General features: G+C 39.6%; 1 protein-coding gene across 2 annotated transcripts in view; it reads right to left on the reverse strand.

Annotated features, from left to right (window-relative positions):
- The window catches only part of Mtmr3 (myotubularin related protein 3), a 103547-nt gene that overhangs the window by 15284 nt on the left and 64735 nt on the right, over window positions 1-23528 (reverse strand). For both annotated transcript variants that reach the window (XM_028758110.1, XM_028758109.1), the window contains exons 7-13: window positions 22837-22919; window positions 20072-20238; window positions 11126-11222; window positions 8048-8161; window positions 2858-3063; window positions 1898-2029; window positions 1305-1416 (exon numbers count right to left, since the gene is read on the reverse strand). In XM_028758110.1, coding sequence (XP_028613943.1) covers window positions 1305-1416; window positions 1898-2029; window positions 2858-3063; window positions 8048-8161; window positions 11126-11222; window positions 20072-20238; window positions 22837-22919 — 911 coding nt within the window. The remainder of the gene's footprint in view (window positions 1-1304; window positions 1417-1897; window positions 2030-2857; window positions 3064-8047; window positions 8162-11125; window positions 11223-20071; window positions 20239-22836; window positions 22920-23528) is intronic.

A 23528-nucleotide genomic window follows, 5' to 3' on the forward strand; every position in this document is an offset into this window, starting at 1 on the left:
CTGCTCACAGGGTCCTGCCCCCATGACATTCAACTGCATTGTAACTAAGAATTGCTTACGGTGAGAGAAAAGTCTTCCTTGGAGATGAGCCCCTTAATTGTTTCTCCAATACCAAGTAGCCAGACCTGAAATCACACAATACACGCAACACTAAACGGACTGAGTAGGTTCTGTGTGCACGCGTGCATGCGTGCATGTGTGTGCATGTGTTTTCACAGCAAGTGTTACTGCAGTATTTCAGGGACCAAAGAATTAAATTGGGCTAAAAACAACACATCAGAGAAAGGAGGGAGCCCATGAAAAACAACAGTTTGCTGCTTTTGTTCTGAGGACTAAGATCTATTATGGGCTGCATATCCTAAACCCTGTAACAGAACTGTTGTTATAAATGTATCAGTGAGGCTGGGTACCCGAAACAAAGAACTACAGGCCAACTAGATCGAGAGAAATCATCTTCCCAAGGGAAGAGCCTCCAAACTGATTATCCAATACCAAGTGAACATCTCTGGAAAAAAAAAAAAAAAAACAAAAAAAAAAACCAAAAAATAAAAGTAACTTTACACAGCCTGAAGAGATTGTATTTATATACTTAGAGATATGCACACATATTGTAGGGTGTGTACAGTGTGAAGATGTGTCTCTGTCCTTCTCTTCCTGCCTAAGGCACCTTCTGATTGGTCAAAATAAAAATCTGATCCCCAGTAAGGTAAGGCAGGATTAGAAAGTGGGACATCAGCAGAGAGAACTCTGTTGGCAAAGAGTTCAGGCACAGGAGTTTTCTCCATCCCGGCTTGGAGGAAGTCAGATGTATGACACTGGGGAGAGGTGACCAGCCACGTGGTAGACATAGAATAGAATAGACAGGATAATTGAGTTACAAGCTAGTTGGGAAACAAACTAGGCATTTATTAATAAAAGATAAGCCTCCAAGCTATTATTCAGGAACTGGGGCAGACATAGAAAGCCTAAATGGTTACACATATTATAATAGGGTTGGAGGGAAAGAGAAGGGGGAAAATAATGTAATTCTATTTTAATTTCAAGATTAAAAAAAAAAACAAACAAACCACAAACTCTGCAAAAGAGCTGGACAAGTTTTTCCACAGTTGATGTTCTATGCTGTAGAGAAAACAGCTTCTAGGCCAGGAAGAATATCCACAGGGACCAAAAGAATAACTAAGGTTCACTAACAAACAGAAGATATCTCCAAACTCATTTAAAATCAAACCAAAAAAAAAAAAACAAACAAACAGCAATACAGCAGCAATAACAAAAGAAGCACACAAACTAAAGCCAAGCCTTACTTTCCAGGATCTGGCATCTGTGTGCACAGCAGTCGCAGTGACTGGAAACTCCTCCGGATAGAATGTATGTTTGCCATTCCCATAAACACAACTTCACAGTTTGGATAATACTCTGTAGAGAAAAACAATTTTAAAAACCCAAAATACATTCAATTTAAGGATCACACCAGCAAATGTAAAAGCAGCAAAGTAGCAGCACTCAAACAGTAAGGCCATGACAGATTCAGAAAGGGCACGATACTAGAACTCAGTATTTACTACTTCAATTTGACCCTGCTTTTCAAAGAAGTTCATGGGGAATGGCAGGAAGCTAGTGATTCATGTGCATACTGTGAGAAACAACAGACTGAGAAACAGTGCCTCTATAGACCTGTGGGCAGAAACCAGCTTTCCTATCCTTAAGATTGGCACACAGGAGGAAGACAGTCTGCACCTCAGTCAAAGCTCACGAATGTCAAGGATCCAGAGAGACGCCCTGGTTTTCTGAATGCAGAGTGAAGAACGTGCTTTGCCATTTACTTTAACTTAAGCCTTGCCTGGGAGTGAGCTGCACTGACAAGGATAGATGATGCAGCGACAGATCATACACCCACCTGGGCACTCACAGCCTCCTCCTTTGGCTCGATTTGCCACAGCTGCTGCATAGGAGCGTGCATCCAAGATCAAAAGCTTCTGCGGCTGGAGAGCTAAACTTTCTGCTCCTGAAGCATTTGACAGAGAGGAATCTGAAGACATCAAGAAGGGGATAAAAACTAAGCAAACTTCGCTCTCCTAGAGTGTGAACAACTGGTACCAGAGGTACATATTACAGTAAAAACAGAACAGAATGAACTCCAATCAAAGAAGCCCCTAGCCAACCCCTGGTACTCTGACTTGCCTTCACTGTACCCTCTGTTTTGCTTCTTGAAATTGATAAAGATTGATTTTACAAAACCAATTCCCAAAGCACATTAGATGAAATTCCCACTTCACCTAATGTCTTACCCCCATTTCTACCCCTGTAGTCTTTTCATAAAAGCAAGTATTTTTCTTCACAGACTGGAGAAAACCCACACCCTCATCCAAACACTTTTGTCACAATGACAAGGAAGACAACACTAGGCTCTTAAATCAAACTTGAAACAAAAGGTCTTCCAGTACTTTGTCAAGACCTGTCACTCCACAAATATACTCACTGAATTCTCTCTTATAAAAGTAACTTTAGGGCTGGAGAGATGGTTCAGTGGTTAAAAACACTGACTGGCCTCTTCTAGTGTGTCTGAAGTCAGCTACAGTGTACTCACATTTAATTAATTAATTAATTAGTTAATTAATAATCTTTACAAAGGAAAAGTTAACTTTATAGCCAGGTGTGATGAACTATGTCTCAACAATGAAGAAGCAGAAGCAGGTGGTTCTCTGTGATGTCAAGGTTAGCCTGGTCTATATAGTGAGTTCCAGGACAGAGACTCAAAAATTTGAAGTAACCTTCTGTCATCTAGGGGAAAGCCACTTTAAGAAAAGCTTTTCAGGTGGTTTTAAAAACTGCTACATGGGTCTCATGAGCACCTTACCGAACTCCACATCAGAAAGATCCCCTGCATTGGGAAAGTCCCGACAACTGTTCCGAGTGGAAACCTTGCTGACACTTGACTGAGAGTCGGAAGCACAGGCTTTGGCCACTGACTGCACCAGATGTTCATCATCAGCATTTCGCCAGCCCCACCAGCTAACCTCTGGTTGTCCGCAGCGGGCAATGACAGCTCCATTGCTCTGGTGCCTGTGCGGAGACAACAGACAATGAGTGTACTATTTCAAGGCCCCCATCTGATGCTCTGCACTCACATAAAAGGATGGAAGTTGATTGTAAATAGCCTGACCCTAGGTAAATCTGGAATTGGCTTCAAATTCTTGTATTAATAGGGACAGAAAAACAAAACCTACATAATTTTATCATCTCATCATAGTTCTCTCTGTAAAGTTACCAACAAATGGTAAGTGAATATTCTTAGAGAAAATGAACTAACACTCACAATTTAGATATTCTGATTCTTTATTTTTGGGAAATAAGATTTTTTAAAAAAATCTATGAATACTATATTAATTCTACTATGTAATAATTAAAGGCAAACACCTCATTTCTGATACTGAATCCAACACATGCAAGATGTTAACGTACAGAACACACTGCTTTGCCTCACTTCTGAAGGTATACTGCGGTATTTATATATTCACTACTGCTGGCTTGATGATTCTTTTCAAATACATCCCATCTGTGCAAGTGGAACATTCACCTGGCCTACAGTAAAATCCTTTATACGGCTGACCTGAGAAGTCACCGAGTCACAAGTTATTCTTACTATAGACACAGTACTCAATGACCCAGCCGTGCTTCCTCAAGCTTCTCAGAGGAAGAAATCACAATCCCAGTAAACTATACTGTCCCTTTTCCAAAGCCAGAAATGATTCTCAGAGTCCACTCTGAGATGCTATTACATTTTTGTGTATTTTCCAGTATGTTAGTTAAAAAGTTGGAAAAATGTAATATTTAGTTGTAAAAAAACAAGTTCAGAGCCATGCTATGCCATAGATAAACTGGGAAGTGTCACAGTCAAGTGAGCCCATCACAAAGGACATGTGTTGTTAAGACTATGACATAGTCAGAATAGGCAAATCTAGAGAAACAGTGCATTACAGGGTATACCTTGGGATAGAGTAGTAAGGGAAGTAAGGAATGACTGCTAATGAGTATGAGGTTTCATTCTGTATAATGAAAATACAGTCATTGATTATAAAGGTAGGTTACACAACTCTAAATGTAATATACTAACGATTGCTAAACTGTATTCGCATACTTAAAGCTTTCTTAAGTTATAAAAGTAATCATCTGCTATAAAAATGGAAAGCTCAGTGGGTAAAGCACAGGCCTGGCACCCCACACTCCATGCCTGAACTCATGTAAAAGTAGAAGGCGGCAACTTACTCAACAAAGCTGGATCACATGTACTGTGGCATGTGTACCTGTATACAACACACATGCACACATCCACACGTGTGCACATGCACTAAATTAACAAATACAATTCTCTAAATCTTTTAATTAAAAAATATTTTTGTTCTGGTTTGTATTGTGTGTGTCTGTCTGTGTGTGGAGGGAGAGAGGCCAGAAAAGGACAAAAGACCTCCAGGAGCTGCAATTATAGGCAGCTGTGAATGCCCAGTATGGGTGCCAGTAACCAAACTTCATTCATCTGAAAGACAGACTAGTGCACTTTATCACTCAGCCAACTCTTCAGCCCCAATAAATACTTCTTAAAAATCTGGTAAGCAAAAGTTCAAAGCTTTACCAATTCTATATACTGGAGAAAATGCCCATATTCTTTAAAATGCTCTTGAACTTTAATACAGATAATACAGATGAGTTTAAACTCAATGGAACAAGGTATTCCATTCCTTTTTCCTTCTTTAGGAAATAATGTGAGAAATTTTAATCCTTAAATTCACAAGCAATTAATTAAATTTGGTGGTAACAAATCCCACTAGAGTAGTTTGCTTATAGGTTTTCAATTCTCCCTCACTGTGAGTGGCAAACAGATCACAGCACACATCATTACCAACACTGAATTGGCTCACACACAAATGAAGTGAAATTCCATGATTCTTGCTGTGTCTCCCTAGTAGGCTGAAAAAACAGAGATCTGAATGACTGCAAACTTCCCAGAAAAGGGTGGAGGGACCTTTCCTGAGAATCTTCTGTATCTGCAGGCTTCCTAGCACTGAGACAGAACAGCAGATGACACTCTGGTTTTGGGTTTTCAGGGCCAACTGGGTACAACTGGGTACAAGTAGCAGTAGTCAATCTCCTGAAAAGCTTTGTATTGCAGGAAAGCTAGCTCAAAGACGAAAGTTACAATCACTTTAAAAGGTAAAATAAAAAAGAAAATTAGACAAGACAGACATTTTTATCACTTTAACAAACAGAACTTGCTAAAATACAAAAAGGTAAAAGGTCTAGTAAAAAAACCAACTTACTAAAACACGGATGGTTCCACTGTACTTGAAAATGTGATGGTTTAACGGCCTCTAATCTGATGGTCAGGCAAGCTCCCCATCTGATGAGGATCACCGTGTGCACAGAGACCCACCCTGTGAGCTGCGCCACAGACGCAGGTCTCCCGAGATCGTGCTGTGTTACAACAACTCTGTAGCTCTAAGCAGGCCAGCATTGCAAAGTCACTGCTGCTAATGTCCTCAGAAATCACTGCTGCGGTCCACACATAACTAAATCTAGGAAATGCTGGATTTAGGGGCATCTTGCTACCTGTGGTGGTTTGAATGAGAATGGCCCCCATAGGCTCATATACTTAAATGCTTAGTCATAAGGAGTGCCACTATTTGAGAAGGATCAGAAGCTGTGGCCTTGTTGCTGTAGGTGTGACCTTGTTGGAGAAAGTGTATGACTGGCGGTTGGCTTTAATGTTTCCAAAAATCCCATGCCAAGCCTCGTCCCTCTCTCTTGGCCTGCAATCAGGATGTAACTCACATGGATTGTTCTAGATCCATGAGTGCTTCCATGTGTCCTGCCATGATGCTAAGGAACTAAACTTCTGAAACTGTACCCCCCAGTTAAATGTTTTCTTTTGTAAGAGTTGCCTTGGTCACAGTGACTAAGACATCACCTCTGCTGGCACTGAAGAGTGGTGGAGTGTCCTGAACATTCTTCAACAGACCCCTAATAAAACTAAAAAACACAGGGATCCAATTCAGAGATCAGAGACATAAAACACATATCCTGCAACAGAGAGCAGCTCCAGGAAGCCTGCTTGATCTACATGGCTATACCAAGAACTTTCAATCACAATCTTGACAGATTTTCTCTAAAGGATTGATGGTGGAAATTTCCATTAATGTACATATTCTAGGTATCTAGAATGAGGAACCCTAGAACTCATACCTCCTAGAATTGGATTATAGAAAAGAAAGGAAAAAAAGTTAATTAAAAAAAGAAAAACCCACATTCTAAGGAGCGCTTCTTAACTAGCATACTTAGGCTTTCTGTCTAAAGGGAGAAAAATGGCTTTTACTGAAAGCCTTTTACTCAGAAAGTAAGAGTACTTCCCCCTTCTGCTCCAAGTCACAAGTCTCATAAATGCCAGGCAGCCGATCTAACACAGCTGTTGGTCCAAACAGCAGCCAGCTGCTTTCCCAGCCTCATAAATCCCTTCAGCTTTCCCTGTTCTCTAATTCCATGTCATTCTCAGTACTTGAGTGACAGGTAAATTTGGTGACCTACTTTGGTGTCTGATAACAAAATTGATGAAAATGGACACTGAAGGCTTAATGGGCCCCACTGAACCACAGGCAGTGTCCTTCATGTTCTGTATTCAGGGTGGCATCAGAATTTGCCTTCAACAGGCTAAATGAACAAGCTGATTACCTTCATAGGAATGTCACAGAAATACCCCTTCCTAGAGCCTCAATACCAGAGTGCAATAGCTCCTGGTGTGGCAGTTTTTAACTAAGCCATTGTTCTGACTCACTTTGAGCAGTCTAAAAGGTCTACAAACCAAAAAAATAAAGTGCAGAATGTTAACATTACAAGACAATATGACTTCCTAAAAATATAACATGACTGTGTAACAGCAGAGTGGTCACCGAGTTATAAAGCTAGCACTCAAATATATACTCTCTTCCAGATGTCACTTAAAGTGTTACATACTACAGCACATCTGTGGATCACCAACCCCTTTGTAAAATGTGCACCCCCTAGCCCTTATATAGATACCATTCCCTAAAAATAAAAATCCCTTATGCAGGAAAGAGGAAGGCTTGTAAGACGCTCATGACATAAGAATATGTACCTCTCCAAGGGTATAACATCAGCAAACACTTGCTGGGGAAGAAAATTTTGATAGACATGCCTATAGTACTCTAGCTAATGCCAGTAATGCAGATGTCATGAGTAACCACTCTGAGGTGACATAGCTACTTCTGAATCTTCTATATCCCTCTAATTCATTCTTCACCCAGGCTCCTATAAGTGACCTTAAAAGCTCCAAGTGGTCAGCAAGACAGCCTCAGGTGGAACCATTTCTTAGGTCTGTAGTCAGTGTCCTATCTGGGATTTAGAGCAAGTTGTTCATGTCTCCCCACACTATAGCTCTCATGCCTTGCGTCTCTGAAATCTTCTGTCTAGCCACAGCTGATTCTAATTCATCTCGAACCAAGGATCCTCCTTCCACATGTCAGTGACAATCCCAACACCATTAGAGTTCATTCAGTTCTATTCTAAATCTCACCAATCTTTCAAAAGAAACGCCCTGTTAAACATCTGAAGCTAAATGCAACGAATACAAGAAAAAAATGTCATTTATTTATTTATTTATTTATTTATTTATTTATTTACTTAAGACAGGGTCTTCCTGTGTAGTAGCCTGGAAATCAAGCCTGGAAGTCCTTATACAGACCAGGCTAATCTTGAAGCCACAGAGATCACCTGTCTCTATCTCCTGAGTGCTAGGATTAAAGCTGTGCATTGCAGCAGGTGGCCCAGACACTTTTCTATTGAATTATTCTCATCAGGGTTCACTTGCATTGCCAGCTTCTGTTCTGGACACAGTGAGTGCTGGTGTCTTTCTTTCTGCAGGCACAGCTTCAGCAATAAGGAAGCATACACTTGCTAGGGACTGTGTCTGCCAGGTCAACAACTGTCAAGACAGTGAGCAGTGGGGCAGAAGTACCTGGGACTGGTCTGGCTTACATACCTGTAGATGACAGCAGGGATGCGCTTCCAGGATCTGAAGCCTGCCACACTTTCCAGTTCTTTGTCAGTGATCCAAGCAGGTACTATGAGCTCTTGTGGATAACTACCACATAATCTGTTGGAAAGAAGAGAATGGTGATAAGAAGAAGAGAGAAAGAAAAGGGGAGAAGATGGAGGAGTGAGAGAGGGGCAGAGGGACAGGACATGAGCGGGTACAGGGACACTATTCATGCTATCACAAAGCCAGTTAAAAAGGCAATGCGGATACTTGCCTAGCATGTTCAAAGATCTATATTCATACTCTAGCACAGGAGCAAAAAAACGGCAGACAAGAAACTGAGGGGGCATTAATTGAGGTTTTGGTCTCCTTACCAGAATTTTTGCTTATACTATACAAATTATCTTTGGTGGTTCAATCTGATGCTGCCTTTTGGAATCTGATAATCTAACAATGAAAAAACGAGAGTTAAGGGACATTCTCCTTCTCCATGATGATTCTTTGTTGTAAATTGTGTGTGTGTGTGTGTGTGTGTGTGTGTGTGTGTGTGTGTGTGTGTGTGTGAGAGAGAGAGAGAGAGAGAGAGAGAGAGAGAGAGAGAGAGAGAACAGAAAGAAGCATCTATGTCACCTCTCTTAGCTTCAGTCTTCCAGGCTCTTTGTCAAAATGAAGCATGAGAAGGACAACACCCCCCATTTCAGATCTCCTCTTCAGATTAACTTCTTACCTGATCTCAACCAGTATGTCCTAATTTTAAGTAACAAGTGTAGCCAGGAGTTATACAGATATAATACACACTAATAATCCCAATGAGCCAAATTAGTAATGTAAGCAAGCTATTAACCATGATTTCTATAAAATACACTTCAGAAGAAACTATTTCCTGTGCTCTCTGCTTTGCACTCTCACCCCCTTGCTCGCTCATTTTAGAACAAAAGGTGGTTTTGCATTCTAATCAAGCTGGTGACCTGGGATACAGTACTTCTGACAGATTGTATTTACGGGGCAATATCACTAGGCAATCTTCCTTTTGAACACTGAAAACAGTATGACATTTAATCCTAAGACTCAAAACTATCTGTGCTGGCTAGTTTTTATATCAACTTGACACAAGCTAGGGACATGTGAGAAGAAAAGTTAAGAAAATTCCTTCATAGGATTGGCTTGTAGGCATTTTCTTGATTGATGACTGGTGTGGGAGGGCCCAGCCCACTGGACACGTGATCCTGGATGGTACAAAAATCAGTTGAGCAAGCCATGGAGAGTAAGCCAGTACACAATGCTTATCCATGGCTTCTGTTCTTGCTCTTAGGTGCCTACCCTGAGATCAGGTGCTGACTTTCTTTGATGACTATGACGAGGAAATATAAGCAAAATAAACCCTTTCCTCTTGAAGTCGCTTATTGGTAATGGTGTTTTATTTCAGCAATAGAAATCCTAAGATACCATCACCTCCATTACCCTGCCCTACTCTGTGCATCAGAAGGAGACTTGAGACATAAGGGTTTTGATTACTCAACACTACATCTCTTTATTTCCTCTTCTCAATTTACAGAAGATAAAGAACCAGAAATTTAAAAGCCACTGATCCAAAAGGACGGTTGTGATTGAGAACAGCTACACAAACTTCCTAACAACCATTCAAACGCTTTAAAATGACCTATGATAGTGACCATAGCAACTACTCTAATAGCTTGTCTTGTTCTTTTTATTGGTTTATGTTCAAGACTAGATCTGTCTCTCATTCGTTTGCAGTAGAATAAATGTTTCACGGTCCTGGAGGCTGACTTGTTCATATGAACTGGTGATTTCTATGCTCACTGTCCAGCAGACACCACACCTGTTCTACTCAGAAGCTAGCTCTTCTCAATGTTGGCAAACAGTTCTCGTGTAAGAAAAGAAGGTTCCACTTAGCAAAGCCTATGTAACCTCAGATTTTCTATGGCTATTGTATCCTCCAACCTGCCTCTGAGAACAGCTCCATGTGAAGCTCTCGTGTCTTTGTAACCTCCAGGTTCTTAACTTCTTGGCTAGGCCTCATGTGAAGAGTTGCAATGAGTGGTAGATTTTCCAGTGAAAAATGGCCAACCACAAACAGATTAAGAAAATGGGTATTATAATTTAAGGTAACTGAAAAGATCAAAGGATGATTAGTGATGTAATGAAACATATGAGCAGAATATACTCATTTCAGTCTACTGGACTGTGTTGTTTCACAGAAACTTAGACTGACAAAATCCCAGTATTTAGCCACCTTCTCTCACCAAAGCACTTACATGTTTTACGTTTTAAAGAAACAGGTAATGAATGAATTTAATAATAGTTATTCAGCACTTACTGGTTAAATGATCATAGCTGAGGAAATCTGTCATTAAGATTAGCAGTGAGGGATTAGGGATATTAGTCAGTAGGAAAAGTGCTTGTGCTATACTACTATGAGTATCCATGTTCAGATCCCCAGTGCCCAAGTCAAAAGCTGGATGTGGGAGCATATGGCTGTAATCCCAGCATTGGGGGGTAGCGACAGGAGGTTCCTTAGAGCTTGCTGGTCAGCTAGTCTTACTGAACTGGCAAGCTTAGAGATCCTGGCTCAAAACTAAGGTGACAATTGATAACGTAAGACACTCAAAATTCACAAAACTGCTGCCCTCTGCCTATGCCTGCACAGGTGTGTGAACACGCACACATGCACACACGCACACACACACGCACACAGCAAGCACATGTTTATCCTTGCTTTTTAAGTGAACTGATTCCATGCACTTTCATGCCAAAGTGGTGATGAATACACACCACTGCCCACAGTAAGCATAGTATCATCTAGACATGCATACGGCGGGAGGAAAGGAGGCCTGCAGAGGTTAAAAGAAAGGTTTCAAGAATTTATTATGTAAGGATCATTTTCCATTCCAGAAATATTGATCAAAAAGTTCAAAAAGAACTCTGAAGAGTGTGAATTTAGAGTTAATAAACAAAATTCTATTTCAAAGTACCTGAATTTAATGTCCTGCCAACTGAGAATTGGGGCTTCTGTTAAAAGTACTGGCTGTGAAACAGTCTACAAGTATCCATGTAACTCACTTGTATTTCTCATTGATGTTGGAAATCCTCCAGGCATTGTTCATGTCAAAACCCATCCGTTCCACTTCATTCTTAAACCTTGACGTTACATGTTCCCCTAGAGACAGAGACAGACAGCAGAAATGAAGAAATAAACACCACTTTGCAAAATGAAAACAAAACCACCAATACCTTTGCTCTATTCTATTTAAATTGTTTTAAAGACAGGAATATATAAATAGATAACATATATTTAGCTTTAGTCCAAAAAAAAGGGGGGGGCAGGTTAAGACTACAGAAAGAAAAGAGAAATAATAGATCAAGACTTATGTCATCTTAGCCACTGGATACCTGTAATCCCAGCAGTCAGGGGACAAAGGCAGGTGTATCTCTGAGTTTGAGACCAGCCTGGTCTATAAAATGAATTCTAGGCCATCCAGGGCTATAGTAAGACCCCTATCTTGACGGGTGGGGTATATTACTTAAACTCTCTATGAGTATTGTGCTCATTTGCTGTACTCATTTCTTTAGAGGGTAAACAGTCTGGGGAGATTAGTATGACACATGTCTCTGGCCTGGAAATGTTACATGTTCTTTCTTGTAAATACACAAACTACTAGTTTACTTCCACACTCAGAATGACAGTATACATAAAAAGAAATAAAATCCATCTTAAATCAACAAGATCGGTAAAATACATTTGAAACCTTCTGGTCACATTTCAGAACCTGGGAGGTTTCTGACTTAGAAAGCTAAAACAATGCACATATCATAACACTGTAGTTCCAATTTCAACAGGGGCTACTTATGCGTCCCTAGTTCCTCAGTGGAACACATGGGTACTTCATACCAAGTGAGATAAGTATGTCAGCTCAGCTCAGGTCAAACTGCAAACAGATTAAGAAATGCCTTCAGGTTTTCAGGGAGAGCAAGCGATCAGGCAAGTGGCTACTGCCAATGATCAGAAATCTCAGGAAACACCCATTATTAAGACACCCTAGGGATCTGTAACAACACACTCTCTCACCTAGCTATAACCTGGTCACATCTCTCATAAATGTGGCCCTTTATCCCATAAGACCATAACAAAGGTAGAGCCAGACCAAAATCTAAAGTGCTTCTCTCCTTAGGAAGTGCATGGTTCTAGAGCAGTAACTTACTGAACAAAACCAATGAGCAGGTTCTTGATGTGTGCAACCGGTGTTGGAAGCTATAAAACAAATGGGGCAGGGCTACAAGAAAGCACAACAAACAACAGCACAAAGCAGAGGGATAAACTTTGTTCCTCCCTGGGAGATGAGCTTCAGAACAGAAGAACAGCGACTGCTTGGATGAAGGCCAATCCTATAAAGCTATGTCCCACTTAAACAGCTTCTCTTGAATTTAAGCTAAGTATCACGTTTCCGGAGGAAATGCTCAGAAAAGATGATGTTCAGAGGCAAGAAGAAATAACAGTTAAATCTGGTCCATTTGAAAAGTTTTAGAAGCAACGTAGCAGGCTCCCAAACAAGATAAAAAGCTTTCTGAGCAGAAGTACCACCTGTCTACAAATTGTAAGCAGCATTGGCCCTTACGAAAAATAAACAGGGAGCCTTTAACTCAAAAGATAAAGCTGTAAAATTGTGGCAACTTTCAAATTTGTTAAAATAAGATAGCCCAAGGAGGAGGAGAGATGGTTCAGCAGTTAAGAGCACTGGTTGTTCTTCCAGAGATCTTGAGTTCAATTCTCAGCACCCACATGATGGCTCACAGCTGACTATAACGGCATCCAATGCCTTCTTCTAGTGTTCAGAGGTATATGGAAACAAAGTGCCTATATACATAAAATACATAAAAAAAAATTCTTGGCACCCATAGTCCAGAAGAAGGCATAGAATCCCCTAAAACAGGAGTCAAAGATAGTTGTGAGCTGCCATGTAGGTGCTGGGAATCGAACCCTTGACTTCAGAAAGAGTAGCCAGTGCTCTTACCTGCTTAACTATCACTGAAGCCCCAACTTCTATGCCTTTAATTCTTAATTCTTTATAAGTTAATCTAACATAGTGTTTCCTTTCCTCTATTTTTTCTCTTATATTTCTCATTATTTTTCTCCCTATAATATTTTTAATAGTATTTTGACTTTATTTTAATGATTTTTTTGGAGACAGGTTGTCAAACACAGCCTAGGTTGGTTTGAAGGCTGATCCTCTTGCCTCTGCCCCCCTATTGCTAGAATTACAAGCATACTCCCCCATGCTCTACTAGCTTTTAATTTAAAAAACAAACAACCTCATGCTTTTATTTTTATTTATGTATTTATTCTCATTATTATTTTATGTATGAATGCAGATTCATGGTATACATGCGAAAGTCAGAAACAACTTGTGGGGATCAGTTCTCTTGTCTTGAGTTCTAGAGATCAAACTCAGATTATGAGCAGCAAGCAGTTTTACCTGCTGAAATATGTCACTCGCCCGTGTTTTAAATTTTATTTCTGTTTTTACATTTAATTAAAAATTTTTACGCCTTTAATCCCAGCACTTGGAAGGCAAAGGCAGGCAGATCTCTGAGTTCGAGAGTTCGAGGCTAGCCTGGTCTACAGAGTGAGTTCCAGGACAGCCAGGGCTACACAGAGAAACCCTGTCTCGAAAAAAAACAAAACAAAAAAAAACCCCAAAAAATTTTTTTAGATTTATATGTTTTATTCATTTATATATTTTTAGATTATAAGCTTTATTTTTTTATGAATAGTGTTTAGCCTGCAAGCATGCATGTGCACCACTAAGGTGGAAATTTCTGATTTCTCTGGAGACTCAGTTGTGTGTCATGTGATATTTTTCTGGAAACTCTTATAAGAGGACGCTCTGCTGAGAACAAAGAAATGACATTTTCTGGAAGCTGCCTGAAAAAGGGGCATGGGATGTTTTGCTAGAGAGGACAGTTGAGAGAATATGTGATATTTGGAAACGGTATAAATATAACTCAACAGACAGTGGACGATGCTGTGTGGTACTGGTTCTCCTTGCCACTCTTTGCTCATCTTCACTGGGCTTTGCTGATGTTGGTCTTCTCTGACTATGTAGCGTGGCATTAGTTCACCTTGCAACTCTTTGCTGGTCATTGTTTGCTGTGACTTCATAGAGAGAAACACATCAAAGAACTTCTGGTGGTGTTCTGGTGGACTTGGGCCAATTGGCAGAGTTTTGCAGTTTGTTCTGGATCAAACTGCTGTTGCTGATTCATGAATATTGTTTGCAAGTGGACTGAACTACCAGTGCTGATTCTTGTGAACTGAACTGCTGATATCTTGACATCACAAATTGGATTCATTCCAAAGAACTATTTCTAAACAGGTCCACATCCTCCTTTGCCCTATTAACCTTTCTTTTCTATTACCTCTGGTAGGAGGTGGGCTAGAAGGGAGGTTAAAACATTTAAGTATACTTACTAAAGTAGGTTTTGAAAAATCTAAGCCTACATACCACTATTTTGCCTGGTGCCCTCAGAAGACAATAGAAAGAATCAGATTCCCCAGGATCAGAGTTACAGAGGACTGTGATCCACCATGTAAATGCTGGGAACTGAACCTGAGTCTTCTGCAAAAGCAACAAGTGCTTTAAACCCCAAACCATCTTCTCCATTCCTGTCATTCATCTAATTTCTAAAAAACATTCTCACAAATAGGGTATCTTTTTTGTTTTACTGTTACTTTTACTTTTTTTTTTCTAAATCTCCTATTTTCTTCTCTTAAAGTCAATAACTGCCAACTAAGATTGCTATAGCCAGCAAAGCTATCTTTTAAAACTTAAGACACATCAGTCACTTCCAAATAAGCATGAAATGAGCAGTTGATGACTACCCAGCCAATACTGCAAGACCGAAAAGAGCACTAGTCACAGAGGGGGAAAAAAGGACAGTTTCAATTCCAAGTGCACAGGAAAGAATAAAGTTCATGAGATTAGATGAACACAGGAGAACTAGAGAGGAATTTATCATGTCCGACACAGTAAAACAGCAAACACTTAAAATCAACAGGAGAGAAGGAGCGTAATAACCACACAACCAGGAAAACTACAGTAATTAGTAAACACCTCTTGATAGTAACTTTAAATGCAAATGGCTTCAATTTACTAATAAAAAGATGTAAGACCAGCTGACTGGACTAGCTAACAAGATTTAGCTATCTGGTCAGCAAGAAACAGATTTCATTGGCAATCCAACAGATTAAGAGTCAGAGGATGAAAGAAGAGAAAAAGAAAAAAGAGTCAGAGGATGAACAAAACAAAATAAAACGCAGAAGCTCCAAACAGGGGAGAATAGTAACTGCTATTCTCATTCTGACAAAGCAGACTTCAAATCAAAATAGCCAGAAGAGATAAAGAAAGTCAATTTATTAATAAAGAGATCAATTTACCAAAAAGTTATAACATTTGTAAGTACATATGCACCAAATGTTAGGCTTTTCAATTTTATAAGGCGAACATAATGAACACAAAAGGTCACATAGTTCCTAATACATTAACTGTGGGTGACTTCAATACCCAACTCTCACCTTTAGACATACCATCCAAATAAAAATCCACAAAGAAACTTCAGAGTTAAATTACATCCAAATGAATATAACAGACTTCTACAAAATATACATTCTTCCAGTAATCCCTGGAACCACCTCTGAAATACCACATTCTAGGACATAAAGCACATCTAACAACTGAAATACATTCTAGTAACTTCTTAGGTCACAGGGAATAACACTAGAAGTTAATAACAAGAGAAGCTACAGAAACTGTGTAAACATTTGAGAACTGAGTTACTTTTAGTAAGTCACTAAAAACCAGGGAGGAAACTGTAAAATTTCTACAATATGAAAATAAAAATGCAATTTATCAGAACATTTGGGATACATCTATGGCATGTCTAAGAGTAACATTTATAGCTGTTTTTACATAAAACAAAACACTCTCTGAGCAGTGGCAGTACACACCTTTAATCCCAACATTCTGAAGGCAGAGGAAGGTGGATCTCTGTGAATTTGAGGCCAACCTGGTCTACAGAGTCAGTTCAAGGACAGCCACACCTACAGAGAAACCCTGTCTCAAACAAATAAAAAACCCACAGTTATATACACACTGAACCCAAGTCACCAGGCTTGGCAACATGCACTTTCACCTACTGAGCCATCTCACTGGTCCAATACACATTTCTGAAATATAACTAGAACATTTTTAAAGGCTGGAGAGATGGTTCAATGCCCGTAAAAGTGTTTGACATGCAAACCTGATAACCTGAGTTCAGATTCCAGGAACCCATGTAAAAAGCCAAACATAGCTTTATCAGGAATCCCAGAACGCACAGGAGAGATGGAGATAGGAGAAATCACCCAGAAGCTTATGAGCCAGCTAGCTTGGAATATACAGCACAGCAGCAAACAGCAAGTAAAAGGTGAGGATTAATTAACACTCAGTTGTCCTACACATGCACATCCACTTTCAAGTAACTAACTACCATATTTACCCAAAGGATCCTTATAGCTAAGAAACCGGAACAAGCCTAAATGTCTAATAACAGATAAATCAATAAAAGAAAATATACATACACAATGAAATTTTGGGGTTTTTTATTAGAATATTTTATATGTATTTGTATGTGTTTAAGAGGCATGATGCTTGTTCAATGTTTGTGTGGAGGTCAGCTCTCTCCCTCTACCACATGGGTTAAATTCAGGTCATCAGACTGGTGCAGTAAATGCTTTTACCAATTGAGCTATCACTCACTGCAATGGAATTTTAGAAAAACTATTATTGTGACAACATTTAGGAAAACAGAAGTAGGCATCATTATTGTTAAGCAAAACAAGTCAGACTCAGAGGGAAAAAAGCTTATGTGGGAAAACAGTTTGGCCTCCATGGGCACTGTACAGGCATGGTCCACATACATAAATGCAGGCAAAACACTTATACAAATTAAGTAATTCTTTTAATCTTAGAAACTGTGTGTGTGTGTGTGTGTGTGTGTGTGTGTGTGTACACGTGTGTGCCTGTGGATAAAAATGTAGCTCTCAGTCACTTATCTTGTACCAAGCCTACCTGGCTGTGGCCATGCTCCCCACCATAATGATGATGGAATAACCTCAGAAACTGTAGACTAGCACCTCAATTATATGCTTTCTTTTATAAGAACTGCCTTGGTCATGCTGTTTCTTCACAGCAACAGAATAGTGACTAAGACAGCACAACTTCCTCACCATGATGGACTGTCATGAACTATGAGCCAGAATGAACCTCTCCATTGTTAAGCTGCTTTGTCAGGTATTCTATCAGAGCAATGAGAATGTAACTACTCTCGAAAACTGAGGGCATCTGGGCAAAGGCTGAAGTTCTGAGTCTACTGCTTGCCTGAATTTGAGATGAGGCAGATACTTAACACTTAACAAAGATTTTCAAGTTTCACAAATGAATCCACAACAATGCTGAGACCTCTTCCTAGGCCACGAAGTCCTAGAGTTGTGCATGCAGTATGACTGGTTCCACTATGACAGGCTCAACAGCTGAACACTAAAATTCACATGAACACCAAGACAATGAGTGACAGAGTCATTCCATGTTCCTGCCTGCTGAAACACTCAGTGCTGATACACTCAAAGGCTCTATGTATGGCTGAAAGTCTAAACCAAAGTCTACTCCTCAGTGTATAAGCTGTGCTCTCATGTTCTGGGCTACACTATACTCTGAAATATTTCACATGTTGTTTCATCCTTGAGAAAACATAACAATGTGGCTGTCTGGTGTGCCCCTGTTGTGAGTAAGCTACCAATGTGGCTACCAACATTCAACATGTTGAAAAGGCATCAGAACTATGAGAGATGGAATAAAAAATGGCAGACATTTTGTCTTTGTATACATAGTATACCTACGTAAAAGAAAAAAATCTAAACACATTCTCACTCCCCCTCTCTCTTTCTCCAAGTAACATTAGTAAAAGTCCATATAAGTGATAGCAGTTAGCATCAGTGTGAACCACATGTGCATCTTGAGAAGAAAAAGAATGCAACCTTCAATCCTAGAGAATTTCCAACTAATCAGTTAGGATGACATTATATTGCAGCTGCATGATTTCCAGAGGGCTTTCATAAGCCTCATGTATTAAACGTAGAAGAGTATTTACTGAATTGAACTCTGTGCCATTAATACATTTGATCTTCAAGATACCCATATTAATTTGGAGAGGAAGAATATGAAATGTTCCAGTTTGACAAACAAAGTAAACTTAAGGTCAGAAAGTTTAAGTGGCTTGCCTAGTATTATTTTCAGTTAAACATAGAGTATGGGTTTGAATTCAGCCTTTTGAACTCTAAAATCAAGACTATACCCACTGCATCCCTCTCTCCGCCATGCTTCACAGGCCCATAGAAAGACAGAAGACACTGGGTAGCTGTACTAGATGGTACACATCATCAGGAAGGAAAGAGCCTATCAAGTGAACAGAGTTCTCTTTAAAAGTTTGTTGTGAAAGCTGGGTGCTAGTGGCAAACCCCTTTAATCCCAGCACTTGGGAGGCAAAGGCAGGTGGATCCCTGAGTTTGAGGCCAGCCTGGTCTACAGAGTAAGTTCTAGGACAGGCAAGCATACACAGAGAAACTACCTTTAAAAACAAACAAAACATTTGTGGTGAAAGAAGAAAATAGAGGCAAGCAGGCCTTACTGACAAAAGGTAGGCAACTCTATGCCAGAGAATGAATGCCTCTTAAAATTAGTGTCAAAAACAAGAAGATGCAACAGGATCCACTTCTCTGTGTTTATTCTATAAAATGACAGAAAAATAAAAATTGAAATAATATATAATGGTTTAAATCAGCAAATGTAGATAAGATTTATATTTTCACTGTCTGTAATGTTACAATAAAGAAAAACTGAAAAGAGCCACATGTTTTGTTTGTTTTGATTTGATACAGGATCTCACTATGTAAGGCTAACCAGCCCAGAACCTGCAATATAGACCAGGCTAGCCTTGAACTCACATAGATCTGTTGCCTCTCTGTCTTCTGAGTGCTGGGATTAAAGGTATGCATCACCACACCCAGCAAAAGCCATATATATTAGTTGAAATTAGTTTAAAACATAATGACAGGGGCTAAGAAGATGATTCAGTAGAGGGCTTGCTGAGCAGGCACAAGGACCTAAATGTGGATCCTAAGATCCGTGTAAAAAGCAAAGCACCATGGCACATGCCTACAATCCTAGTCCTGGGAAGACAAAGACAGAAAGATTGCTGGAGCTTAGTGGCCAGTTAAAACTGGTTAACTTGGTGAGCTTTAACCTGTCTTAAAAAATAAGGTAGCCAGCCATAAAGGAAAATAACCAAATTACTCTTGCCTCCATACTCCATAACTGTGTGTAGCTAAAACACACACATACACACACATATGCAGGCACACACGCACGCACACATGTGTGCACAGATCCACAATCTAGTTGACACTATAAATAACTGCCTTAGCATACACGAAATCTAGGGTTCAATCCTAGCGTATCACACACACACACACACACACACACACACACACACACACATCTCTGTCTCATTCCCTCACTAACTCACACACATACATACAGATGTCATTTTAATAAAAGATGAGGGAAAAAGTAAGGGAATAAAGTAAGAAATTAAGTATTCTTACATAAATGTCCAAGGCTAATCTGGTTTAAAGCCAATTAAATGCTATTTAACATGAAATGTTACTGAAAATGCACAGCTTCCACTAGAGTTCCAAAATCCTCAAAAACCTTCCTATAGTTGTTTTAGGCCTAGGAAGCTAAGCTATCAAACACAGGTCTTTTTTCCCCTTCCCCTGAAAAGCAGGAACTATGCTGTACTGTACTTGGAGTAGCGGGGAAAAGCTAGATAACTGAGATTGAAGGCGTGACTCCTGTAGGCTCCCATTTCATGATAAAGAGCTCCAAGCAAAGCTTCAGAAGACGTCCAGCCTACCTGGTCTGCACAAGTCTCCATGCTGCTCTTTTTCACTGGCGTAGACCTCCATGCACCAAGCATGGTATGCAAATGAGAAGAGATCTTCTATTTTACCAGGTGGTCGGATTGCATTGTTCAATCTCTTAAGCCAATCTTGACATTGCTCAAAGGTTGGGAATTGACACCTTTGCAAAGCAAAACAGGCATAAATGTCATCAGGTGACAGTTGATAATGAAGTCTAAGAAGAGTTACCTTTTCAAGAGTGCCTATTCATACTGAAGACAAGTGAAGAGAGAGTCAGACAGTCATTTACTACTACTCACAATAAAAACAGATGCCACACATTTTAGCCACTGGTGCAAAGAAAAAAAAGAAAGTTGAACATATGGAAAATCTATTATTTTGATCTAATGAATCTCTTCTAAAAGTAATTAATAGTGCTTATCAAAGTAAAGTACTAGTTTGTCTCTTTGATGATCAGGTCTCACCCTACTTCTTTAGCTTGCTTTACAGTTACCTCTCTTAAGAAATATGTTCACAAAGTCCTTTTACTTTTGCTGTGTTTTAGGGCATCCTAAAACAGACACAATACTATCCATAACCAGTTGGGAAATGTTTTCAAAATTTGGCTACTTAGCAATCAGGACCAACATCCAAAATAAGGCAGAAGACACACAAACATTCAGCTGCAACCATACAGAGAACAAAACAGTTCTATTACCAATAGAAATTTTCAGTATATACCATTAAAGGATTAAAATAATACAAATTAAATTTTGAGGACTTTTATCTTTATTTTTAAATGTAGTGCTAAAAACTGTAACTAAGCACACTTTTTTTTTCTTTTTCTTTAATCCCCTTACCCCCCCCCCCAGGAACCTCCTATCCCCTCACTCTTCTTCCTGCTTCTCTGCGGATGTGCCCCTACCTACCCCCCCACCTCCCCACCCTCACTAAGCAAACTTTTAAATCTGATTGGCTGTCAGTTATCTATCAAAAGTAGTGCGTGCGTGCGTGCGTGTGTGTGTGTGTTTGTGCGTGCGCGCGCACATGTGTGTGGTGGCTTGTTCCTGTGATTAATCCCAGTACCTAGAAAGCTGAAACAGGAGTATTGCAATAAGTCTCAGGCCACCCTGGGCTGCACGGTGTTTCAGGAAGACAAACATGAGCAACTAAAAAGGCCAGAAGGTCACTAAAGCCTTCCTTTGTCCCGGTGAGTGTAGTTCATCAACATGATGATACAGTGTTTACTGGCATCCCAAAACAGATCAAAGGAGTAAAAATATCAGGAACCTATCTAGAACTACTAAATTAAAATATTTTGGGCATCATTTGCAACCATCAGAGTTAAAAGTAGGTTTAATAAAATCATGGATGAATGCTAAAGTTAGAGAAATTCTGATGAGAAACAAGACATCTGCATTTTCTCAAAATGTTTCCCATAGATGGTTTATTAATTACAAGAAAATATAGAAATACAGAAATTGAATAACACTTTGACTGAACTAATCAAATTCATCAATAAGAGACAAATGGATTGATTGTCTCTGGATGTAACACAATATCCTGAAAAGGAGTGTGTGTATGTCTGTGTGTATGTGTGTGTGTGTGTGTGTGTGTGTGTGTGTGTGTGTGTCCCAGTTGCAGACACGAAGCTTCAATTTAACTTTAAGGAAACTCTGAACATGTGTAAGATGAGAAACAATCTATTAAAACAGAAAACTATATTATCAGGATATCACTGGAGCATTATAGTACATTTGGCAAACGTATTATCAAAGTAAAATTGTGAAACTGACAATTATGTACTGGTTATGAGAAAATATTCTATTGTAATAAAAGTTGTAGGGGAGTGGTTTGATGTTTTGATTGAGAATCCGTTTACTGATGCTAAAGGTCTTCACCCCAATTAGTTTTTGATCTACCAAAAAAGACGTCAGTGGCCAATGCCTGGGTGGAAAGAAAGAAAGAGGCAAGACTTCCAGGTTCCCACAGGCTAGGAGAGGAGAGAATTGAGATACTGGGGGTGTGGGTGGTGGGAGGGTGTGGGGGTGGGGGTGGGAAGAAACAGGACAGACTCACAGAACTCGGGGAACTACAGGGGAGATTTTCCAAAATGTAGGCAGAAAAGGAAAGCAGCCCCAAAGCATCTTGGGCAGCAAGATCAATGGGCTTCACCACACACACACACACAAACACACACACACACACACACACACTCATGAACGCACACACAAACTATCATACACACAAACACACACAAATATGTGCACACACATTCACACAGACACACTCACATGCACACGCACACAAGCTCTGAAAATAAATTGGGGTAAAGTGTTAACAGGGGTAAATGATACACTACTGTACTGATTTAGTTTTATATGTGTTATATATTTAAACTTATTTCCAAGTAAAATGTATCTGTTTGTATACCAATATAGATTAAAAATAAAATATTCCAGCCACTAATTACTCAGAAATTATCCTAACAAATTTGATTTTCAGAATCTACTTTCCTAACAAACTATGTAACAACTCTCTCTTTCTCTGTTGTTGTTGTTTTTTTTTTTTTTTTTTTTTTGGTTTTTCAAGAAAGGGTTTCTCTGTGTAGCCCTGGCTGTCCTGGAATTCACTCAGTAGACCAGGCTGGCCTCGAACTCAGAAATCCGCCTGCCTCTGCCTCCCAAGTGCTGGGATTAAAGGGGTGTGCCACCAATGCCACAACTCTTTAAAGAATATTTTCCCTAATACTTTACAGCCTCACAAACACACCACCTACCTGATAACTTTGCAGTCTTTGCATGTCAAATGAAGCTGAAATATATCACGGCATTCAACGCTCTCTATAAGCTGTAATGGAACCTGCAAAAATTAAAAAGGATAAAGTCCTCTTAGTCAAAAAGGCACTGACTTTGAAGATACATTCAGACCAACTGATTAACAGGAAGAAGAAAACAGAATTGCAAATTTAGCTGGATCAGTAGTGATTTACTAAAGAAAGGATTAAAGTTTCCCTTTTCTTAATCAATGACCTCAAATCACAGCATGATGACCATCAAGAAGAGGCATGCATTCTGGAAGAGAAGAGGAAATAAATCCTTGAGTATCAAACCCACAAGTTGATTTCTCAAGGGACTATTTAAAATGCTGTGATATGTAGTAACATAAAAGTTGAAGGCACTAAACAAAAGCATTCAAGGCTAAGTGCAAACAAGAATGAACGTATTCCCTGTCCCAGGTGGCAGAGTATATTTATGCCTCAGTTCTTAGCAAAGGGGTCTTCTGGAAGCCTAATTGCCTACAAGTCACAAAACAAAGATGGCATACCAGTACAGTAGTCCCTGGTCTGGGTCTCTGATCAGTAGAATAGATCATAGATATGAAGAAGTCTTACAGCAGTCAAAGAACCTAAAATAGGCTAGATCCAACATGTTCCAAAAGCTGAACCTTGTTTATCAAGTAGGACTCAGT

This window comes from Grammomys surdaster, unplaced genomic scaffold (assembly GCF_004785775.1).
Source record: "Grammomys surdaster isolate TR1022 unplaced genomic scaffold, NIH_TR_1.0 126187, whole genome shotgun sequence".
Lineage (NCBI taxonomy): Eukaryota > Metazoa > Chordata > Mammalia > Rodentia > Muridae > Grammomys > Grammomys surdaster.